At 41.7% G+C, this 24,377-nt stretch overlaps 1 protein-coding gene across 3 annotated transcripts in view; it reads right to left on the bottom strand.

The window, feature by feature from the left end:
* The window catches only part of plekha5 (pleckstrin homology domain containing, family A member 5), a 167,543-nt gene that overhangs the window by 53,414 nt on the left and 89,752 nt on the right, over nt 1-24,377 (bottom strand). For all 3 annotated transcript variants that reach the window (XM_029494678.1, XM_029494679.1, XM_029494677.1), the window contains exon 4: nt 1,499-1,582. In XM_029494678.1, the coding sequence (XP_029350538.1) occupies nt 1,499-1,582 (84 nt within the window). The remainder of the gene's footprint in view (nt 1-1,498; nt 1,583-24,377) is intronic.

Below are 24,377 nucleotides of genomic sequence, written 5' to 3'. Positions count from 1 at the left end.
GGCTGCAGTTACGTAACAGCAAAGGCTTGCAGTCAGACAGACAGCTCAGTATGAGAGGAGAGGCAGTGACAAAAAGATAAAGATACAGACACAAAGCTGTTGGATCATCGATGGGAAGTAATTTGCCTCTGACTTAATTGCTCGACACACCCACAATCCTCTGTGTTCTTTTTCAACCAGCGGCTTCAGGAAGCCGGGGTCAGACTCACTGCTGAAGACAAGATTCTACTGTGAGGATTCTTTGTAGTGAAACCCAACAGGGGATCTGGACTGGCGCAGACCACAGAGGCCGGACTGTGGTGACATTCTGCTCTCGGTTTTGGTGAAAGCTGCACACTGATGCTGTTTAAAAAAAAAAAAAGGGCCTCACAGATGCATAGACGCACAACAGTGTCTGTGCTTATCACATGTTTGGAGTCAGTCACGCAGCAGTTGGAGCTTGGATGTGAATTACAGTCAGCACCACAGATGAGAATTACACTGATTCAAAAACAAAGATATGCTGACTTATCCCTTAATCTTATATAACTACCTTATATGTGTTTCCCTGATAGCGAAATAACTCCAGCCCACTCGTGAGCCACACACTTATTTTTATCTGGCCTGTTTCCTGTACATTTAATTGTGAGCTGCTATTTCTACATCAAACTGAAAGCAGAAGTGCAACTTTTTTTTTCCAGTATTGACTCTCTAATAACAGTCAGGGACTATAGTGGCAAAATGAAGTGTTGAACTGCTATGGTAACAAGGACTACCTGCTCAGTATAATGTACCATCAAACAACGAGAGTCATTTCATGCTCTCCAGCCTGCCGCTCTCACTTTCATTTCTAAAACACAACTGGTTTTCCTTTAATTGAATTGTTCTTCTGTTGACTTTGCTGCTGAAAACGAGGTTTGTCAGAGGTGGGAGTGTAAGCTGCAGCAAACTCGGACTGACACAGAATCCAAAAGTGAAACTGGAGAAGCTGTGTGCGTGTGTTTATTATCAGTCAGATAGTGCAGGGTACCAGATCTCAACTTGAGGTGAAAATAACGCCTGCATCCTGCACTGAGCCAGAATAGTTGTGAAGTCATGGAAGATTAGTGGAACTCACTGTCCGCATACTGAACCGAAGACTGTGTTTGGCTGCCTGTTAGCAAGCATGCACTTTAAAAGGCCCTGCTGCATGGATTATTATCAGGTATTGTTCACATTGGACTAAGAAACAGATCTATGGACTCAGAAGTATGAGGATACCTGCAGTGAAATGATGGAGACAGCTACTTCTGGAACGGACCTATAACTGTGTCATGTCTGGACCTGAGACTTAGCTCTGGTCTGAGTAGGCTCAGACCTCTTCTGTTCCCGATGATCATACTGCACATTTACATGTCCCCACAGCTGTGCAAGAGGGGTGTTGTGAGTAAAAAAGAGTTTCCTTTGAGCTTTCAAAATCAGTGCAGGAATTAGAAGCATACAGCGCTGTTTGGGTGTGTCACCGTGCAGAGAGACTTACTGTTCATTCACAACAAAGATGCAGTTGTCTTGGGAAGGGATGCCTGACACCGGGTGCTTACAGGTCACCTTCCGCTCATTGTGACTGTGAAGGGAAGACAGAGACGGGCAGGGGAGAGAGAGAGAGGGAGAGAGAGCATTAAATGAGTGAAAACAGCATTATCCGAGCCAAAATGAAATCCGGCAGGAAAGATGCACATGTACCACCTATGATAAATTTTTAAAAACACAACTGTGAACCAGAAACAAATGAACGCCTGTAATTCCCACTACACACACACTCATTCACACACCTGGAGCAGTGGGTAGTGCTAAACTTCAGCATAATGTCCAGTTGAGTCGTAGGTAAAAGGAAAAAAACTAAACAAAAACAAAAACAAAAAATTCTGCCCAAGAAGTTGTATCCAGACCAGTCCAAAGCAGACTGGAGAAGGGGAGAGAGACCACAGCAGCACAACAGTCTCTCTCCCTCTCCCTCTCTCTCTCTCTCTTTCCCTCTCTGCCACTGAGCCACATCCTTTGCCCATTTTCCCTCTTGTCTTTTTGTCTGTTATCTTTCTTCCTTCATCCCTGTTTTATGCTTTTATCATTCTCTCTCAGTTCCAGTTCTTTCTTCCATCTTTGTCTCTCATGGAATCTGGAATATATCACCACACTAACAATATAGTGTTACGGTGTTTCTTTGAATGAAACCTTATGTACTGTGAACTTCGAAAATAGGAGAAAAATCCAATTATTTCTTTCTGAATGGATGAAATAAAATGAAATGTGCACTAAATGTATCGCTGAACAATTAATTATCAATTCCCTCATTCTGTATATGGTAATGTGATTTAGAAATAACAGAATGACTCTATAAGGGCTTTTAAATTAAACTAATGAATAAACAATTTTTATTGATATTTTTAATCAATCATTTTTTTCTTACCTGACTACATTTTAAGACAAAATTACTGTGAGAGTTTCTGATTCTTCCCCTCTTTTAACCACAGTTCTCTCACTTATTTTTTTCTTCATTTATCACTCATTTATTAGTAATCTATCCCTCCATATCTCCCTCTCTTACTCACTTATCTTCTCTCACCTACTCCTGACTCTCCTCCCCTCTTTTTCTCTTTCGTCCTCCACCTCGCTTCCCTACTCGTTCCTCCAATGTCTCCCCATCTCCTCCCTCTCTCCCTCTGCTGTTTCTCTCAGTCACATGCTGCCTCCCAAGAAAACTGCTGACTGCGTCACCTCCTTCAGGCTCACAGAAAAGGTTCTGTTATCGACCCTGAAAACACCATGAGACAGTAATGAAGTAAGAAGGAAACACACGTGTGCGGGCACACACACACACACACACAATCCAACTGTCAGTCTTCCTGGACTCAGATGGAAAAATAAGCCCGGAGTCATTTTTACACTCGATTAAAACTGTGGCCCTTTAGTCTGATTTATTCATCTTTGACTCATGAATTATAAACACAGTTAATTTTGTGATTGTGTTTAAAAATTTTGGTTGCAAAGAGGAAATATATTGATTTCACTTTGGGCAAATGTGGGACACAACACATATTTCTGCTGCTCTGTTTTCAGATTAACCAACCGAGAGAAGCAGGAAGACCAGAAGCCTGTATCTCCTGCTCCAGCAAAGGCTCTCAGGAAAAGGTTGAGGAAGGTGAGTTGGTTCTGGTTCAGAGGCAACACTCTGAAGTATTAGTTAGAATATTAATAAATGTGTTTAGCATGAAGGAAACGTATTAGATTATTCATATTAAACATATTATGTTTATTTTAAAACCAGGATACAACTTTCAGGAACTTAAACTGTTATTAATGAGCCATTAATGGGCGCTTAAGGCTCCATAGCATCTAAAGGTAGAGGCTCATATCCTCTTTGGTATAAAGTCCAGCTTCTATATTAGTACAGTAAAGTATTAAAGGTCTCAGTTCAGAGATAAATGCTCACCATCTCTATTCAGAAACTGCCTTAAAACCATCTGACAGGACTTGTGGAACTTGCCTCACCAAATCACTGCCCTCAGCCCCACCCCAAGCCCCACCCACCTGGACCCACCATCCAAACTAACAGCATTTGGTTTCTTTGAGTGTTTATCTAAAAGTCTCTTATATTTCTATTTAGTCATTCAAAGAAAAAAAAAGAACAGCCAGATTCAGACAAGCAGTCTTGGATCGTTTCTTCTAATTGCTTTAATGAGGAAGTGTAAAACTACACTGAGATGATTTTTGGGTCTTAAAACCACAAATAAAGCTTCACATGGATATCAAAACACTGGAGGAATGTAAAATATAGAGACCTCTGCCATAGCTCTTAGCAACGGAACATGAGGAGGCATCCTGAGGTAGAGCAAAGCTTGAACCAAGTAAAAAAGGCTCTTTGAACACTGTGACTTCCTGCAGGTTCAGGAACACGGTGTCACAGCAGGTTGTTGTTTTCAGGGTCTGAGGACTCAGACTAATCCTCCTGGACATTTACTCTGACACAGGGAGATCGTCTCAGTGTCTACGTGTTGAGCTTTTCTTTGGAAACTTCATCAGACTTCTGTTGTAGAACTGGCTGCATCATTTGGCTTTCATATTTAACACCCAAACAAGATTTACTCACAATACTGTGGAATGTCATTTTAGCATGAGAAGTAATTAAAACTGGATGTGGTCCAGCTTCTGTTGTTCATTGTTTGTGTACTGAATGCCTGCACTCAGTTTGCCGTTTATTATGATCATCTGTCTGAAACTAATGCAGTTTAATACAACTACAGTTCTACAACAAATCCTAATTTGTTGTAACTGCAATGGTGTTGGTCGTGCATGTTGCAGTACTGTTGTATATTGTATTATACAGACAGATACTGTTATTATCTTTCCCAGACTATTTATATTAATAAGAATTGGCTGAATAAGAGTGGTGTGATGCAATATCCATGGCTGCCTGACACCAAGGTCTCTGACACCTGTAGAAGAATCCTTAAATAAACTCAGCAGGCTTTTCTCGAGGGGTCAGCGTGTGTTGGCAGCAGACAGAGGCTGACAGTGTACACAGTTTTCACACCCACATCTGGGAACGCCAGATGTGCCAAGGCTGCAGGGAGTAAGGGAGGGAGGAGCAGGGCACTCCTCATGGCTCAAATCTGGCCAGCCGTGCAGCACAGTGGCTGGGACTGCTTCATTGTAGCTGGAGGCTAGGAGTACGAAATAAAAAAATAATAATCCAAAGACAAACAAAAACTGCCAGTGTGCGCCTGATTATTCTCCCTCTGTATCAAACACAGATATGCACTTTTGACTCAGTATAAGAAAGAACAGAACATCAGTCACATCGTGTTATTTTTTGAGTTGTGAGGTTTTTTGTGTTGCCCCCCCCCCCCCCCCCCCCCCAAAAAAAAAAAAAAGTAAAACACAAGTGAAGTTGAAGGAACAGAGGCGTATCTGCAACTGCCACCAATAACAAGACCGCACAGCAAGGAAGCAACATGTCATGAAAAAATGACAAGTAGTGAATAATACATTGGAGCAGCTTTCAAAAGGCTTCTAGCTCCTACTTAGAGTAGCATTTCTAAAACAGAAGCATCATTATACTCCATTTTAGGTGCACAACAAGACAAATCACAGCCAGGCATCAAGGAGTGGACTTAGCTGTGCCCCCTGCAATTTTAACTTCAGTCTGATCACTGCCACCACCTCAGCACAACTTCGTGAGATGGGGAAGATTGGCTGTTACCTACCTACAGGGAGTTACCTTGCTCCATCAAAGGGACATGCTCATCCCATAATCATCGGACAGGAGAACCACAACAGAAAACAGGAAATAAAAAGTGAAAGCTGGAATCTTGTAAACGTTGCTTCAAACGCTGCTTAAACTGATGCTACGTTAATCAGGGACAGTCATGCTCCGTTCACAAACCATGACCTGAATGACTGAGATCTTGCACCTTGACATTTACATGGAGGCTACTGAAAATTAAGGAGGTCACATGAGTGCAACTGCCGACACTGTCAGCCACTGCCAGTTGAAAGCAAACACACGTACAAATCAACAACAAAACAAAGATGCTAACTGTTCTGAGAAATCTCCTCATCTCTGATTCCGGTCTAAACAGACTTCATTCAAACAGTACTGGTCTGACTGAGGCTCAAATATTTTGCTGTCACTCCAATCAGTTCGTATTAGCACAGCACTGTGTCAGCCATCACCGGCTGGCTCTGGTGCACGATCAACACCTCAACAACAGTACCACGACAAACCTTTTTGGCTAAGGTGTAGGTTTGTTTTCAGGACTAAACAACATTTTTAAACCCAACAAGCAAGGCATTCTGATAGATAATTGTCATAAATGCATCTTTACCATGGTTCTGGCGAACAGACATGCTACATCCCACACCCCCACCCTCCGGTTCCCCACCACGCTTGTTTAAAGAGCATTTTACTTCCAGCAGATACTCAGATACTTGGCTGCAGTTTCGGAACACTGAGCCACGTTTCCCTCCCTTTAACTTCGTTTGAGTTGACCTCAGCTTGCTGTGTCACAGTTCCTGTCCTGGAAATGAAATTCAAGCGAATATAATTCATGCAGCATTTTTACCATAACGCATTTGGCAAAGCAAATGACGAGCCAGTAATCCTATTGCTAGAGTAGAAAGTTTTCGATTCTGTCGCCAGTTAGAGGCCTCTAACCTGCTGTTGTTATCCAGAGTGCTTTGCAGTGAACAGAACAGTGTGCTATGTCAAAATCCCCTGATAACTCATATTAATATAAGCAACGCAAGTGCAAAAGTCATGAAATGACTGAAGATGAAGGCGTCACCTGTTGAGGCCTTCTCTTGCCTTTGAGAACGGTCACACTTGGGTGCTGCCCCTCCCTTGTAAGTGGCTTAGAATAAAAGTGTCAAAGAGTATGTGAATGCGAAATGAGGAAACCAACTTTTTTAACGCCAGAAAAGTCCAGGTTCATCATGTTCATTTAAATTTCCCTGAAATGTGTATATTGGTTTTATTACCCATCATGGAAAGCGCACTTTACAAATTCAGCATCGTGGAGCTAACAATTAAAAACAACACGTTTCTCTGTACACGCTGTACAGGACTCCACACACTGCAGCTGCAGGTTCCAAGGTGTAACAAACACACACTCACACACAACATTGTTGAACAATAGCTCAGCTAATTCTGCTCATGTGAAATGTCAGCTAATGTTTAATGTCATTAATCCACATTGTAGACAAACGTGCTTTGCTTCAAATGCCATGTGAAAAATCCACCCTGTGTTCAGATAAGAGTGTGTGTGTGTGTGTGTGTGTGGCAGCTATGTAGCCTTGCCTGGCCACAGCTCTCTTCTCCTCCCTGCAGAGTGGCTGCCATTCACCGTTTTTCCCTCTGGCCAGGCCACTAACCTTTCAGAAAGGCCACCAGTGCTGATATCCCTGCCCGGCCCTTCCCCTTCTTCCGCCTTTCATTTCTTTCCTCCCACCCCTGCCTCCCCATCGAGGCTGTTGGTCTTCTCCTAATATCTTTCTTCTCTCTGCCCCTTTCCTGCCCCTTTCCCTCTCATTTTCCTCTTTAGGTTCCAATTTAGGTCTCAATCTATCTGCTGACCCTTCAGCTGTCTCTCGCTGTCCCTTTTGACCTTCCAACTGCTTCCTCCTCCTCTCTCTGCAGTGGTGTCTCATCTGTCTTGGCCTGCAATGGTCTATAATGCTCCCTTTCTCCATTTCTCCTTTGGTGTGAAAACCAACACAATCAATCAATCAAAAAAAGAAGAAAGAAAAAAAAAGAACTTAGTCAAGTTGGCGTTTTGAAATCTTTTCAATAAAGTATTAAAAGTTTTTAGCTTAGCAAACGTTTTCATATATGAAATTAGAGCATTGTGGACAACCAGACACTGTATACCTGCGTTGGTTAGGAAAGATGACATGTTTTAAAGGTTGAAATGTTCAAAATGTATGTATGAAGTCCAAGAAAAATTTAAGTAAATGACAAAATAACAATGTTTAGATATTGCAAGGTTAGAGTTTATCAGCTTAATATACAGATCTTTTAAGGAGGTTTCTTACCGGACAGTGTTGGTAAGTCATTCTGTGAGATTTAGCAACTTTTTCTCAATTTTTTTTTTTTTTTTTTAAATATATTTAGAAACCTTTTGGATAGACCCTTAACTCTGATGTGGCCCTCTTGACTGACTGCAGGTGGAATAAAATTTGTCAGTCCTCCAGTTGCTCCCTAATAGGTTGGGGCCCCAAGGAGTGCCCGTTGGCAAGCCGCACCTCCACCCACAAAGGGTTAACCCGTGTGCTTACATGTCTCGACAGCGTGAAATTACACATATTGTTGCAGATGGGATGTTTTCTTATGGGCTTAGAACTGATTACAACTTAGATGGGAACTCCTCATGGGTCAATTGAGCAAGACAGGACAAAAAGAGTCTAATAGCTTTTTTTCTAGTCTGCTTTGTTTTGGTTAATTGTAGTTTTAGTTCTTCAGGCAACTAAAAATCATTCAACAGGCTAGGTCTGATTGTGATATCATTGTGAGACAATTAGCTGTTGCTTGGGTCTCAGCGGACAAAGAGTCACTGAAATGAAGTTGTACTGACTTCTGCATTTATTCATGCATTTATTGTGGACTTTAGAATCTTATTCCAAAAACCCAATGTAGTTTTATTTGTTAAGGTGTAAGTGTCCCACAGTTTTGTATGGGACAGAAACATTTCTTGATCAATCATAACCATTAGTTTTCTTAAGTTTGTAAAAAAAACAAAAAAAAACAAACACAAACGGTCATCTACTGTTTTGTGATATTCATGTTTAATGAGATGACAAATTTTTGACATTACGTGGCAGCCATTTTGGAGGGGGTGGGCAACCACAGCTAAATCGGTATGCATGATCTGTTCCGCCTGGATGAGTTCAGACCTCGGCTTTTTGTCGAAACACAGTCAAACAAGAAAAACTGATGCGTGATTTGCATTTGTGATATTGAACAAATGTGAGCATTTACAGCAGCTGTGCCTCTGCATAAACTATCTGCCCACCCCCCCACCCCCCCACCACCCCCAGTCCCTCCTTCCACCACTTCTCTGTTTTTTTTTTCTGGGCTAAAAATACACAGCACTTGAAAAACTGTTTACCCCCATTTTAATGGCTTATCGTATGACAACTTATCCTGTTGTGCAGACTGAGATATGATCAGGTGCGTTCTTCTATTGGAGTGATTGTGAAAATGGTCGGAAATCATCATGGAGCCCATCTGACGGTGGCTTACGGGATGCAGATTTCATCTGAAGAGGTGCAATCACGACACATTTTTCATCAAGTGTGGAGAGCAATTTAGACGTTTGCCCATGCCCCGTCGTCAAAGACATAAAATGAACAACTTCCGAGGTTTTTGATCCTCAAGCACTAACGTTTGGTAAGAAAAACTTTCCCATTCACAACCTCATCAACACCTAAAATAATATGTGATCTGTTGCTTTCAAATTAAAACCCCAGTGATGAAAGAAAACTGGCTTTCTCGAGACATATTAGAAGCGAGTGTGCAGGCCAAGATGAGTATATGTGAATGACACTCCTCAGAAATCTGCAAGTGAAACTCAGAAAACTAAGGCCAAGAAGTTCATGAGCAGGGTTCCAGGTTTGAACCACCACAGATCTAAATGTCTGGATCTCAGTTAATAAACCATACCAGGATGTAAAATTAGTGATGATGAGCATCATTGGACATTAAACATCTCCAAAAGTGAAATGACAGTGTTAATCAGGGGCTGACAAGGGGACAGGTGAGGAGTGACAGACATTTTTATCTGATAAATGAGTGCTGATGGCAACAAACTAGAGTCTGACAAACTATTTCTGAATCTGGGAGTGAGAGGTGAGGGTGAAAAATGACAGCTGACCAGCAACAGACACAGTACAGTTGAAAGCTTAACCTAATGAAGTGGAGCTGAAGCTGACAGATGTTGAATTTAGCCTGCTCAGCCTTTAAAATGATGGTTGAGCCAACACAAAGCTGCTGGTAAAGAAATAAGAAGAGTACAGTGGTCCCTGTAGAGCACTTGCGTTTTCTGCCAAGGCTATTAAAGCTTCATGTGACCTGTCTGGTTATAGACCTTATATATACCTTTAGCTAAACACATCCAACCTACAACAAGGCACCAACAAAGCTGCTTTCTCACACCCAGGCTTCTCAGGAAGCTTTTCTACTCTCCTGTTATGAAGTTGCACTGTTGGACATGCTGGTTTGCCTGAGGGTCATGCCTAGAGGAAGATGGTCTACAGAGGCAGAGCAGGTTCCCACAAAGCCTCCACACAGGTCCTTTAGGGCCAAAGATAACTCAATCCAAGATCTTGTGAAGGCTCAACAGCCCACACCACCACCTCGCCCCTCCCACATGGTTATTACCATCGATTACAACAGCTGCCTCGGAGTGTCTTAGTGTCGCTGGTATGGTTAACTACAACATCATCATTACTGGAGAGTTTGATGATGGGTATTTGTAGTCTTGCTGATAGATAGGATGGACCAATGCCACACATACAACAGGCTATTGGAAGTACAGTGTGAAAGCCAGGGGATGATTATCTCAGCATGAGTACCTAGCTTGGTATGGAAAAAAATGTCTCCAAGAGAAAAAAAACTAACGTTACCTCAGAAGCTAACAGCTTAATACACTGCTTGAACTTTGTTCTTCTTAGCAGCTTGGTCTTAAGCAGCTAAATTTCTGGAGCTGGCAAAAAATTACAAAAAAAAGTTAATTCCTGCCTATCAATTTCTCTTGCTTTTGAATATATCATTCAATTATATATTTATTTTGCTTCAACCACATTTCATGTGTTTTGGAAACATGAAATCAGATTTGCATTCCTTTTGGAACAAACACGGTCATATTTAAATCCTCCCAATCAAACAGCAATGAACAGAGGAGCCAGCGTACACAGTATCATACACACACTGAGTCTCTTGTTTCTCACAAATAACCTTGAGTTATGTAACAACAAACAAGAACCCAGAGGGCTGCAGCCACACAAAGCAAATCACTCATATTGCTATCAAACTCCTGTACTGGCTCCCATGTTGCCATTGGTAACTGTGACAGATGGCTGATGGGATTGCAATGGTGATGAGGTTCCTGGAGTTGAGCAAGTTCCACCAAAGAAATAGTGGAGGAAGGAATAAAAGCTACCTCTCTCCTTTTCTGCTTTGATCCTCTCCTCCTTCCTATCACCATTCTCATGCTGCTGTTAGCCCGGACGTTCAGGGCCTGTCAGTGAATAAGAAGGCCAGCCATAATCATCTGGCAGGACACCACGCATTCATTTGCAGTTATACATGTTTACATTTCAAGCATTTAGCTGATGGTTGAAAAAGATTCAGGAGCTGCGAGTAATTATCCATCACTGAATATGAGCACTCAGACTATTAGAACTGTATACAAGGTACTTTAACCTCATTGACATCAGCTGCAATCCAACCAAGTCAGGTTTATTATAAATAAAAGCTCGTATGTGTTGGATTTTTAACTTGCATTTATCCTTACTAATTTCTACTTTCTGAGAAAATAAGTAACGAGAGAGAGAAAGAGAAAAAAGAAAGAGACCCCACTGCAACAAATAAGTACTTTTACAACAAGACTATTGATCAGCATGAGGGATTGATCGAGCATCAGGGAGGCTGTAAAAATTTCGACAAAGTCAAATAGCTACTCCAACGTGAACTCTCTCATGCAATAAACAGAGCACCTACGGTGCCTCACAAACTGGACCCTGATTGTCATGGCTATAATAATCAAACACAAACTAAATATACATTACTACATAACAGTCATAGCTACGTTAGGTATAGTAAAAGATCGGGATCTGGGTTAAGATGGGTACCTCCTCAACATTAGATAACGCTTGTTGTCACGGTTACATGAGCGGTCATGAACAATGGAAACAACAAACATACTTTCATGTGGGAATCAAACACAGCTCTCTCGTGCCATATTCCGGTGTTTTGTTGACCCATCCATCCATCCAACCTTCCCTCTGATGTGGACTTGCTCACGCTATAAACTGCCATACTTTTCCCTTTGTTTCTGGAATGTAGGCATTTCTCTTTTAATTATACCATATAAGACCACTTCTAAAACCCATGTTGTCACATCACTGAGGCTAAAGGTAGTATGTAACCATCACATCAGTCTAGTTGAGACCAGGCATCAACCTCTGTGTGTGAACTGTAGTATTGAAGGTTGCGTTTAAGGAGGAACTGACACTCAGCTGAGTCATCATAACACGAAATGCTTTCTGTTTAGGTTGTGCTCAGATAATGTGATGCACATATGTGCAAAAAAACTGTCACCCTGCTCATTTGTGCACAGCATCGACTCATCTGACAGTGCTGTGAGCTGGAGACACTCCAATTAAACTTGCAGCAAGGCAAAAGTTTGACAGAAACTGCCATCATGCCTGTCAACAAGTAGAGAATAAAACATAAAATATGAATCTGACATTTAAAACATTTTTCCACATATGAATGTTTGCTTGTCTTTTTCAAAGGGAAATGTTTTACTTGACAAGTAAATAGACAGTTTGTTGTAATACATATACAGTATATACATATAAAATACATATACACACTCATTTTCAAATCTAAACTTTCGGTGCCATTTTCAGTGTGTTATACACTCTTGAAGGAAAACTCAGCGTTAGTTAGCTGACTATGCAGCCATTTTTGCCATGGACTCATTGATTTTTGTATCTTTTCACCAAGTGGGATATAATGTACCTGTCAAAAACTCTCCATATCACTGACTCAGAGTTCCAAGTATGAGGCTGACAGATGATACTCCCACTCACTTTGTGATGACAGGCAGAGGGAAATGACATGAAAAGCATGTTACGTAGCGAGCTGTAAGTGTGCTCATTTTTTGATCCAAGTAACCGTTTCTAACCTGGGGGTATGTTTAAAACCTGACCTGACAGTGTGTGTTTCTAACTTCTTTTAGTGGTGCCAGTTTCTTCCCAGATCTCAGCTATTATTATTGCAGCGACTCATGCTATCATACCAAATACAAATTAATGAGGGCTTTCGACTATGGGGATGACACTCAGACTGAATGCAAGAGAAGTTTCACTTCAAGACAAATGTGGTCTTGTTGTGATTAGAAATGACTGGTGCTGTTCTATGTCTGTCTCGTTTGTTTGTAGCAAATGAGCTAAGGATTCTTACTAATTTCTAAATTTCGATTGATACGATATAATTCCGACATTCCGAGAATGATTCAGAAGAATGGCCACGATGATTGTCTGTATCTGCAAACTTCGGAAAAATTAATTTGGCAAGTCTATCAAACCTTCTCCTATAAAACTATGATATTTAAGATATATAAGCAGTAGAAGTAAATCAATGGTCACCTTTTATTGTATTCCTATGCAAACATAAACATGACATCACCATCAAATAAACAAAATCCTTAGCTTTTCCAATATTAATATCTTTAAACTAACTGCTATGTTGACCTTGTGTAAATAGACTGAAACAAAAGTGCTTCATGAAGCAATAATAAAAACATGTGATGTGCAGGCTACGTGCTGGTGACGTCATGATGCACCAACGTGGCCTGTTGTGTTATGCTCTTTATGCCTGGCTTGAATGCACTGAAATGAAAGTGCTCTGTAATAAACCTCAGTGATAAATGCTGTATTTCATTCATTCATTCATCTTCTACCAATTATCCGTTTCCAGGTCGTGGGGTGCCCAAGCCAATCCTGGCTCACCCTGGACAGGTCACCAGTCAATCACAGAGCCAACACACAGAGACAGACAGAGACCAACAACCACTCACACTCAGACCTACGGACAATTTAGAGTCACCAGTTAACCCAAGCATGATGTCTTTGGACGGTGGGAGGACACCCACACAGACACGGGGAGAACAGGCAAACTCTGCACAGAAAGGTTGCAGGCTGGGAACCAAACCCACAACCTTCTTGTTGTGAGACAACACTGCTAACCACTATGCTGCCATGCTGCCCTCTGAAAAAAAGAAAAAAGAAAAGGTGCTGATGTTGAATTATTGTCCTGCTCTATTTAAGTTATTTATTGATACATAAAAATGGTGGTGGTTGATATCAAAATGATTTTTAAAACTGTCATCATGCATGCTGTACAACAGCATATGCCTACAGCTCCTTCTGAATCAACTCATGCACACAAACAGGTCAGGCCAGAGTGGAAATTGAGCTTTCGGGACAATTTGCACTGAAGTCTGGTTTCAAAGAGGGATAAAAGATAACTAGTTTACTGTTTGTCACGCTACATTCAGAATGTCCCGCTCATGTCAAAACTTGATCCCAAGTCGGCTGTCATGGCTTTGTTTACCTAAACTTTCTCTGGGGGCCAGTTCAAAGAAAACAGCAGCACATTCTTCTGTTACAGTGATGGAGATGCCTCACTACACGTTTTGATCTCTCTCTGGCTGAGGTGTGGGTAAGCTCTGTCTACCAACTCAAATATCCTCATCCTCTCCTTCCCCTACCAGCAAGGTCCTGATGGTTGCAGCTCATGAGTCTATATGTGGGTAGGGAGAGAGACAAGAGGCTTAAGATATGATAAGATATATTCTAGTAAATATAAAGATCATTATAATCGAGATTTTCCCCTTTATTGTCATTAAATGTTGTTTTCAATAATTGTAACCTAGATTTGGTAATGTTCTTCATCTGATGAATACATATTTTATTTTATTTTTTTCCTTGAGGGAAAAGTTAAAAAAACATTATATTTTTCCATCTACATTAAAAGCTCAAATCATCTAGTAACCATCAGTGGTGACACTTGATGTGGGAAAAGGCAGCCATACTCCAATACAAACAAATATCTGGCTGTGAATATTCTGCACAGGCAGTCAGTGACACTTCATCTGGCAGCAGTGATGACATTAGCTGCTGTTAGGTAATTGCACCTCTGAATCGACCAGCTGAAACAGCTCAGAGCCACAGAGGAGCAGCTCCTTTTATTTTGCTCATATTCTGAAAGGAAGCCTTGGCAACGGCAACGTGTGAATATTGCATCGCAATCTACACTGCCAACAGAATAACCTCTCTGCATATGCCACACCGTACGGCATATTTCATAGTGTGGGCACACCAGGAAAATAAGAACTCTCCACACATTAATAAAAGGAAGCAGAGCAGCATTAAAGTCCACTGCTTGTTGACTCACCAGAGGAAGTGTAGCAGGAGTTGAGGAGGCAGGCAGAGCAGGAGGAGCAGGAGGAGGACGGCTGCCTCTTCCAGGGGCTTTACTCTGGCTGAAGGCAGCGGCGTTGCTTGTGTGAGTACTGCCGAGCAGCACGCCCTCCTCCCATCTGCCTCCCTCACTTTCTCTCTCCTGCTCTGCCTGCACCACCATTGTTCCAGCATCAACAGTCAGATGTGTCAATGTGAAGTGGTACACTGTAAATAAAAACTCTCATGAGACTGCCCCACGAAGACAGCCGAGACAAACAGGTATATCTGCTCAGGTGTCGGCAGGAGTTCGGCATGGATTCGCTGCGGGCTGCGTCCATACGTTTCAGAGCCATCTCATCCCTTTGGCTCGCTGCATGATCAGATAATTCACTGCTTTGTCACCAGTCCTGCTGGATAACATTAGCAAACAGAACACACAGCACATACATGCATGAGGGGAGATTATTGGTGCTGTCACCCAAATCTAGAGACACAAATCTGTGCCGGAACAGTTAATGTTGTGTGTTCAGTGGCATTAGATAAGAATCCAGGCCAAGTCAACATCCCTGAGGTACAGAATTCATGAGACTTGCCTCACATAAAAAAATAAAATAGTTTCTCAACAGTTGCCCTCAAACAACTTGGGTTTACAGTTTCTTCACAGGGGCCCTCTAATGACAAAGAGTTGAACATTAATCCATCACCACAATCATTCTCTATCATCAAGTGGGGTTTTTTGTCTGCAGTCTTGCAATAATATCATCAGTTTTTGAAAATTTGTGGCAACACAAAAGGCTGTATACACAAATTTTCACCAGGAGCTACAATAGCAAAGAGGTTTCTACACAGATGCCTATTGTTGCTAAAACGGGAGCATTAGAATGCAAAAAAGAAGATACATCTGCGTGTGGTTAGGGCTTATTTGAACGCAGATGCTCTGTGCGAGGAAGTCCCTGGTTTGAATCCCAGCAGAGTGGACTCTAATCTCCCTCTCTCTCTCCCCATAATTCCTGTCTGTCTTCACCAAACGAAGGTGTCAATAAAGAAACTGCTGTTTGTCTCCAGCTCTGTGTTTCTGGCTAAATGCTAACTGCTTTATAGTAACATGCTGTCAACGTAAGGCAACTTGAAGATGACTAGTCACCAGAGTCACCCTCTTGGGACCACAAACATCTGTGTTAAAATTTCATGACAAAAGACTGAGTGAGATAATTCACTGTGGACCACAGCAGTGGATCAAGCTACCAGTGCCGAGCTGCACTGCTGGAATGGCTAAAAATATCGATTAAAGCAGCTTTAACCACACCAGCAGAAGAACAGAGAGCTACTTCTGTTCAACATCCAGTACACGTATGATAGCGACCGTACAGTTTGTCCTACACATCATCAAGATGCAGACAAACCAAGCAAGGGCTTAACGTCACCATCATCAGACAGAAATCTATGTCTACAAGTGGTCTACAACTGAAGCGAACGACAACACAAACCACACAAAAATATGGCAACATGCCACAGCCAGGTAGCCTTTGTTAAGACGTCAGAGCATGTAGCACCTCTCATCCAGAGAGGGGATTTCACACAAACTAACAACGAAATTAACCCCGCCCCCAAACACACACAGATATCATCAAAACTTACACACAAAGGCAATAATGGGAGATTAGAATTGCAGCTGCGAGGATTTTGATGCTTTGTGATATTCGCCGCACCATGGAGCTTCTTAGCTTCATGTTTGAAGAGGGAGACCAGCTGTGACGTTTTTCTTTTCTGTCTCAAACATCTTTTCCAACTTTCCGGGGGAAGACTTCTGAAGATGCTCAGATACCGTTCCTCTCCTGCACAAGAGCCTTCATTTGTTTCTGCAGATGAAAATCCTTCTCAGCTGTGAAATGAATGTCTACTTTTTTCTTCTTTTTAGAGCTCTTTGATTCAGCTATGGCAGGTTTTCCCTTTTTGTGGCACAGTTTTTCTGTCACTTAGCTATTTCCAGAACAAGATGTCGTGGTTGTGACGGCTTTAAAATTCCAAGACTGTATCGCTCATTAATCATGTATAGTGTTTGCTGCAAGCAGAAACCTTACAAACAAGCCGGAGAGGTAACCCATTGCCTCCATATAAAGTATGAGATCAGAGGCTGTGCAGTAAAAACCAAGGCTGAACATTAACATTCTTTTAAGAGAGTTTTGTTCGAGTGTTGTACGGTCTAATACAGTTTCAAAGGCTTCTCCAGGCTGCTCAGCGTAACTTTCGGAGACTGTGATCAAAGAGATCCCATCAGAGAGCAGTTATATCATCTCATTCTGCTAACTTGCTATAAGCAGCATTTATTAGGGACCCACTTTCATAGACAAACCAGAAGAACAAGGCGGTGAGACAAAGCCTATTAGGAGGAAGCCGTTACCGAATCATCGAGAAAAACCACCTGGGAATGAAGCGATCCATTGAGGCCAGAAAATCTGAGTGTGCCTGGGAGAAAAACGTAGACCAAGAGGACTTTTCAGTCAACAGCGGATGAAACTATAACGACTATGGTGGCAGTAACTATCCCAGGAGAACAATAGGAGGTGCATGATTAGCTCTAAAGATGGTGGAGCAGCTCGGTTTGACAGTTTAGGACATTAGTAAGCACGAAGATTATTAAAAATTATCAAAAGTCATTTACTACAGAATCGGTATCAGTGGTCGGAACATCAACTCAAAATTCAGGACTGTGATGAGGCAGCTATGCACACCATAGAAAGACAGTACAGCATGTAAAACATGACGACAATGCAAAGTGGTCTTTATATTAAAACAACACACAAAACAAGGTAAAAAAAACCAAACAAACAAGTACAGTAAAATTATGTGCTGCTTACCGATTTTGATGGGTGGAAACTAAAGGTGAGTCAAATAAAGACAAAGAAATAAGAAAGAAATGAGAAGACAGAGACGGACTGTGAGTGCGCTTCTGTATGGTGGATCGAAAACACTGGGTGCTTTTTGGATTTTTCCATAAAAGACTACTTGACTGATGAAACTATTGGTGTATGGAGATGTAAAAGTAACTTCTTCCTCACGTCTTCAAACAGCTACTTACTATTAATATTCGTAAGAACATAAGAGTGAAACTGTGAACGCCTTAGAGATTCCCAGGAGAGTGTATCCCATTGTCCCCATTTGAACAGTTCATTGCATCTCCTCCTTTTCTATGACGGCAGGCTTTTTACTGTAACCAATCAGAGCATCTACAAAAACCTTTGCTTTTCACTGACTCTTTGCACTCACACTTTTGTGTCAGCTCCACAGTTAATTCGCAAGTTTTGATCAGTATCAGCATGTTTAATATCTGCCTTCATCAGGTTGAATTTTTGTTTGTGTTTTTGCCCTCTTTTGGGGTCGGGGTTGGCAAGAAAAGATGAAGTGAAAAGAACTGAAGAGGTTTTAAATTGACTTTCAAGTATTAGTGAAAAGATATAGTCATTTTTCAGAGCCTTCCACAAAATCCTATGGTTTTCTATCTGCAGACGATGCCCACCGAGGATCACCATGGAGATAAACCTCTGAAACCAGCCGTATCAAGGTTATCATCTTCTCAGATTAGTATCTCCACGGTCAAGCAGCTACTCCAGTTTACTGCTATTATGTTCCTCCCCAACATTGTCCTCTGTCTGTCTGGATGTCTGCTTGCTCGTATGTATTTCATGCCCAAGCCAAATTGCCTTTGCGGGTTAATAAAGTCTTATTGCCATGTCCAAAGCTCCCCCCCCCCACCCCCAGTCCGACTAAAAAATGTGGAGCAGACTGAAAGAGCTGCAGAAATGAAACGGGGACAGTCACTGAGCCCTCCATGTGAACAGATCCACAGCATGACATCTGAACAGCTGCTGTGATCCCATCCACTGCACACTGGGCCTACAGCATTAACAATAGACCTGAGCGCTCAAGGAGCAGCTGAAGCTTTCAACATTATTACATTTCGTCTCAATCTTGTAAATCTGATGAGCTAAGCCCAGAGATTCAACAAGAGCTACACTGCCACAGCCACTGACTATGGTGCCCTTAAGGCTGCGCTCATGTAAAGAGCCATTTACTCCTTATTTCAAAGCGTAAACAGTGAAGTACTGTTTTTATCGAAGGCTTTTATACTGGCTGCCACTTGTTGCTCTTAGTTTAGCTCAGAAACAGAGGGAATAAAATGTGAGAAAAGAGCTGGGTCTTGGGGGATGAAGTTTTTCTTTTTTTGTTTTGTCTTTGACAAGGTCAAAACTTAAAGTTTATCCTTAAAGTTGGAGCGCCTCTTCCTCCCATCTCACTGCAGAGCCTTTGATGTTCTCTTCCCTTATCCCATAACATCTAAAATGCTCAGACACCATGGGACATGAAAAGAAACAGTGTGTTTCTGCAGCATCTTGGCATCACCGTCTTTTTTGCAGACCATTCTTGGCTTGAGAAATGCATCACTGGTGACTGAAGGAGACAGAAGCAGGTACACACGAAGCATGCAGAAAAAGTATGCTACACTACACTGTGCGGTGACTAAAATAGTCTGATATTTGGGACAAGTAATGTCACATTTTTCTGCTTTCAGTTTTTTTTTTTTTTGAGAGTTAAAAAGGCGAGCTCCGGAGGAGCCGTTACATCGATAAAAGTTGCACTCGAGGGCTACGAGGTTGGTCTTATGTAATGAGTTTGGGCCTTTCAAAGAGCACCGTGCACTTAGGATAGAGCGCTGCAGTGGATGCACTGTACATGTGGTGCATTAAGAAAAAAGGCCTGAGCCAATACTCTCCAGTGGGAGGAAACAGCAGCAAAAACACATTAGCTGAGATACTGCCACTCAGATGTACATGAAGAGCATGGAGGACGTGTGTTTGTTAGGGGGACAAAAGTGGCACGAGACGAAGCTCACGCACACACAAACACACTGACTGTAACACAGCTCCGGTAGTAAGGGCTTTTATTTTTTTATGCTCCGATTTTTGCAGAGCCAGTCTTGCAAAACCAGCTAATGGAGCTATTAAATGGGGTTATGGGACCGTTGGCCTGAACTGCTTACTCCTCAAACTTGGTGAGTAAAAAGGTGCAACAAATGCAATTCAGATGCAAATTAAGTGGAAAATTCAGATGAAATGTGACAGATTCCCAGAACAGTCACTATTTTTTGGGATGACCAGCAGAAGCACAGATTCATTCATTCATCATCAATTTTAAAAAAATAATTTAAACATCTAGTTTTGGCTTTTGCACAACAAATAACCCAGATGATACTGATCTGAGAGTCAGTTGCTTTTAAAATACTCTATTAAGTGTAGTATCAAAATAGAGTACATCACATGCGAAATGCCTGAAATTGAAAAAAGTTGTCATGGCTAGCGCAGAGGACACTTGTAAGGCTGCTATCAGCTTGTGAAAACAAAGATTTCTATGCTCATATTCCTGTTGGCCTGGGCAATGAATAACTTTCTCAAAAAGAAAGCCTTTCCTTATAGAGAATTGTAAATTGATCTCCAACAGTAAGGCCAAAGCACAAGGACTAAACCATGGTCCATTGTTGGTCCAACAATGTTAAAAGCAGTGTAGCACTGTGCGACTGAGCGTGGATTGGAGGTGGACGTCAGCTTACTAAAATTTGCTGCATGGCTCAAAGTGAAGCAAAGAAAAGTGTGTAGGAAAAAAAGGAGATGAGTCAGTGACTAAACACAAATACACTGTCGATCCATTCATGATTTGATAGCTAATAGCGGCGTTGCTGATAAATTAGGATGAACACAGACTGTACAAATGGTCAAATTGTTCAATCTGTGCGAACAAATCAAAGAAGGACACCTTCAATCTGAAATCACCTCTGACAGCGTGCCTGACTGTGACCTGAGACCGCGGGATTGTGTGTGAGTGGCACTCAGCAGCTTCGCCATGCTCTTCATGCTCATTACCTGTAATTCGGGGCTGTCACGTTACCAAGACAACCGGTGAAATGTCCTGCATCCTTACTGATGTAACAGAGGGTGACAGACAGGGAAAGTGAGGCAGCTGAAGTTATCTGTGGGCAAAACGCTCTGAACAGAATTTTTAACAAGGGCCCTCAACTGCTTTCAGTCGTCTAATTTGCTGTATAGGCTTGCAAGAGGTCTGATAATGCGCTGTGACTACTGAAGTGCTAAATTCACTTTGGCTCACTGATGAACCTTTCATGGATGTTTCATTAGCTGTTCATTGCGGGCATAGGAGAGAACTCCCTTCATTTGTAGCACAACAGTCTGTCAGAAGCTGGTCAGGATCTGATGCGTTATAACATCACAACATGGCTGTTGTGCAGGCGTCTCAGCAGGAAACCTGTCTGAGCAGCTAGTTAGTATGAGGCTGTGACTCTCACAGTGTCTCAGCAATGGTGAAGTGTTTAAAGCTCTATCAGTCCAGCAGCAGCTGGCTGAGCATGTCGGCCCTGTCTGAGAAACTCAGCTTCTGGCTGGAAAATGAAAAACATCAACCTGCATGATAAATACAAGGCAGAAAATAAGTGAAGGTTGAAATTGTTCTTGTTTTATTATCACTCAGGGCTGATTCTGGTAAACCATGCAGTCAGCTGGACACACATCTAAAGCTACACTTGGTGTTTCTGCTATGATGAAAAATGTCAGCGAGCAAGTGAACCTTTTTCGTCTTTTATTTACAGTTTTAGAAATAAATGTTGCCAAAAGAAGATTAAGAGTGTAAATCTGATCTATTGGCTCTTATTGGCTTTTCCTAGGCACAACAAGAGTTGTTGACATGCCAGTGTTTCTGGTGTGTAATAAAACTGTTTTTGCCATGTTTTTCCATCTTAGTTGAGCGCGTTGTAAACAGTTCAGTGTGAAGGGAATGGGAATATGTGAATGTGAGATATTTTAGCGACCAGAGGAAAAGTCAGCGTTTCAGGAACGTGAGTGGGACGGAGTGAGACTGTAAATAATAAGCTCAATATGGACGATGGCCATAGTGATCGTGACAGGAACATGATCACTTGAGGTTCGAGACAAAAAACCTATTAGGCTGTAAAGGTTGGAATAATAATAATAATATAGAATAATGTTGTCCCCATTCAGGCCACCAATGTTTAAATATTTCAGCAGGTAAGATGAAACTGTCTGAAATCTACTGACCATTCAATAGTTGGTGAGATATTTGAATCTAAAGTAAAGTAATGGAGGTCAAAATGATCCAGCCCTTCGCAGAACAATATTAACCGCTTAGATAAAAATGTGGATTTGCTAAAAACATCCTAGGACATGCCGGCAAACTGGACAGGTACTATGAGTGTGAGGCGTTGTGCCACTGCTGGCAGAGGACCTCCAACAAGGAAAGCAGGTGGTGACATTTAAGAAACAACATTTAGAAAATTGGGAGTGAAGCCCACTATGTCAAAGGAGTCAACGAAAAGCAGCCCAGTGCTGTAGATAATAAAAACAATTTGCCAGTTGAGAAAGAAGGATATTAAAATTGGGTTTTGTGTCTAAGCGAGACAGAAACAGGCAGAAACCAATTTTGTGTAGGAAAATTAGAGTTCAGGACTAATCTGTGAAACTGGTGGCCCAGCTTTGCAAGTGAACAATATATATCCACCATGTACATAGCTGAGGACTTATTAAGCCATTTTTAGGAATGTAGAGAGGAATGACAATGTTTCACAGTCAACAGATGGTCATTTCAAGAACTCGACTTGTCTCTTAAAAAACATCATGTTTTAGTGTCATCTCTCAGGCTGCGGAAACACCAGAAAACTGATAGAGAACTTTATCTCCTTAGACAGAATTCATTGTAACATACTTTTCATTGGGAAAGTGTTGAAGCGTGGCTCTGGGTCTCACCCTCCATTGGCTGACTGTTTTCTAAGTGAGTGAATAAAGATGTAATATAATGGTTGAGGGCGTGGCTGAGAGCAGTTACAGCACAAAGTTAAAGAAGTCCCGACAGCCGTTTTTTTAAAGCTCAGTTTGATTCTGTGACAATATTAATACAGAGGACATGGACATCTGCCTTTATATAACCTGGGACCTTTAAATTCAGTTGACAGCTGTACTTTCCAGTGATTATTCAGTCACAGAAACCTCAGTCTGCTTCAGATTATAGGTGAAGTAACTACAGCTTGGAGACATGCTTTTGGATAGCTCAAAGGTTTAGTTACAATTTGATTGTAGTCTTACAAGTTTGTGTTAGTTTGATCCTTTTTTTTTTTATTATTATTTTTTGGTTCTTCCTGGGCTCTTTAGCTCAGGTTATATCCATTTCAGAGCCTTAAATCCTGTCCAAACATCTCTTGATTCAAATTCACATCTCGCCAGCATCCACACACACATACTGCTGCTAAAACACATTCATCTAATAAATATCAGCAAAATTTGCCAGGATAGTTGGACTAACTTTAACACAGCACATGGAGCAACTGGCACAGAAAGTACAGATAAAATTGGACTTTGGAAATCAGAATAAATGTTTCTGCCCTGAGGACGGCAAAATTACTTCACAGTCAACCATACTGCTGAGATATTCTTTATACACTCTGCCACTGTGCTTTGTGATTCACTACAGGAGATAAACACTGCCCTCGTCGCTGTGCACAACATTGCCCTGACGAGAAACGAGAACTGCATTGTACCATTTTTATAAATATCTCCTGACTCGGCTTATCATTTCGCTTGTCACATTTAAAACCACTTCTCACCAGAGCACATCCCAGGTCTTTTTAAAGCTTGTTACCCCTTGGGGCAAATACTGAACTTGGGAAGGCTGCCTTCTACTCCTTTGCAGCCCCTAATTGGAATGAATTACGGAGGAATTACAAATGCAATGTCTCAACCCACAGGCCACCTAAAGCTTTGGACCTATGTAATGACATTTATGATTGTCTCTGGTGCCGTAGGTACTTTGGTTATCCTCTTTGTCTGCTTGACACCACCTTATATTTGCTGTTCCTGTTGTGTGTGTCTAATGGCTGTTATCTCGTTTGTTCTCAGGTCTCTTAGCTAAAATGATCTTGATGTCTAGAATACCTGATTAAATTAAGGTTATAAATAATGACTGACTCTGGGAGTCTGGACCCCAAAGAAACATGAAAAACAGGATCACAATTGAATTGTTGAAAACAATTAAGACCTTTATAACATCAACTTTGCGCTTCTACTCAGCCCTAACCTGCAGTGAGACACACACAGCTAGCTCAACCTGCAGGGTACAGCGATGCATTAAGAAAAAAGAAGCCAGTATTAATCGAAGGAGATGAGCGCTCATTAAAAACCAAGTTAGATGCACATGCACCACTCTGAAGCGTAAGCAATCGATCAGTATAAATGTAACTTATACAGCGTGGTGGGACAGTGGGAAGCAATGCCTAACGGCAAGAACCCCAGGGCTTGAGTACTCTCAGGAGTTTACATGTTCTTCCTGCATGGGTTCCCTCCAGATGCTCTGGTACATGTAGGTTTCCATTAATTTGTGACTGAAGATTGCACATAATCATGAATGTGAGTGGCTGTTTGGCTGTATGTCTCTTTAAATTGGATCTGCCCTCACCCAGTGTCCCCTGGGATTGGCTCCAGCCTCTGGTATTGCGTGCTGCCACAGAGTGGACGTGTACACCTGATATTAAAGTCAAAGCCAGTAATAACATGGCATCAAGGTTCTGTGAGCCTGAGTTGGAGTATGTATGAGTATGA

This window comes from Echeneis naucrates, chromosome 23, assembly GCF_900963305.1.
Source record: "Echeneis naucrates chromosome 23, fEcheNa1.1, whole genome shotgun sequence".
Lineage (NCBI taxonomy): Eukaryota > Metazoa > Chordata > Actinopteri > Carangiformes > Echeneidae > Echeneis > Echeneis naucrates.
The sequence above is the reverse complement of the archived record's forward strand: the minus strand, read 5'-3'. Positions and strand labels throughout refer to the sequence as shown.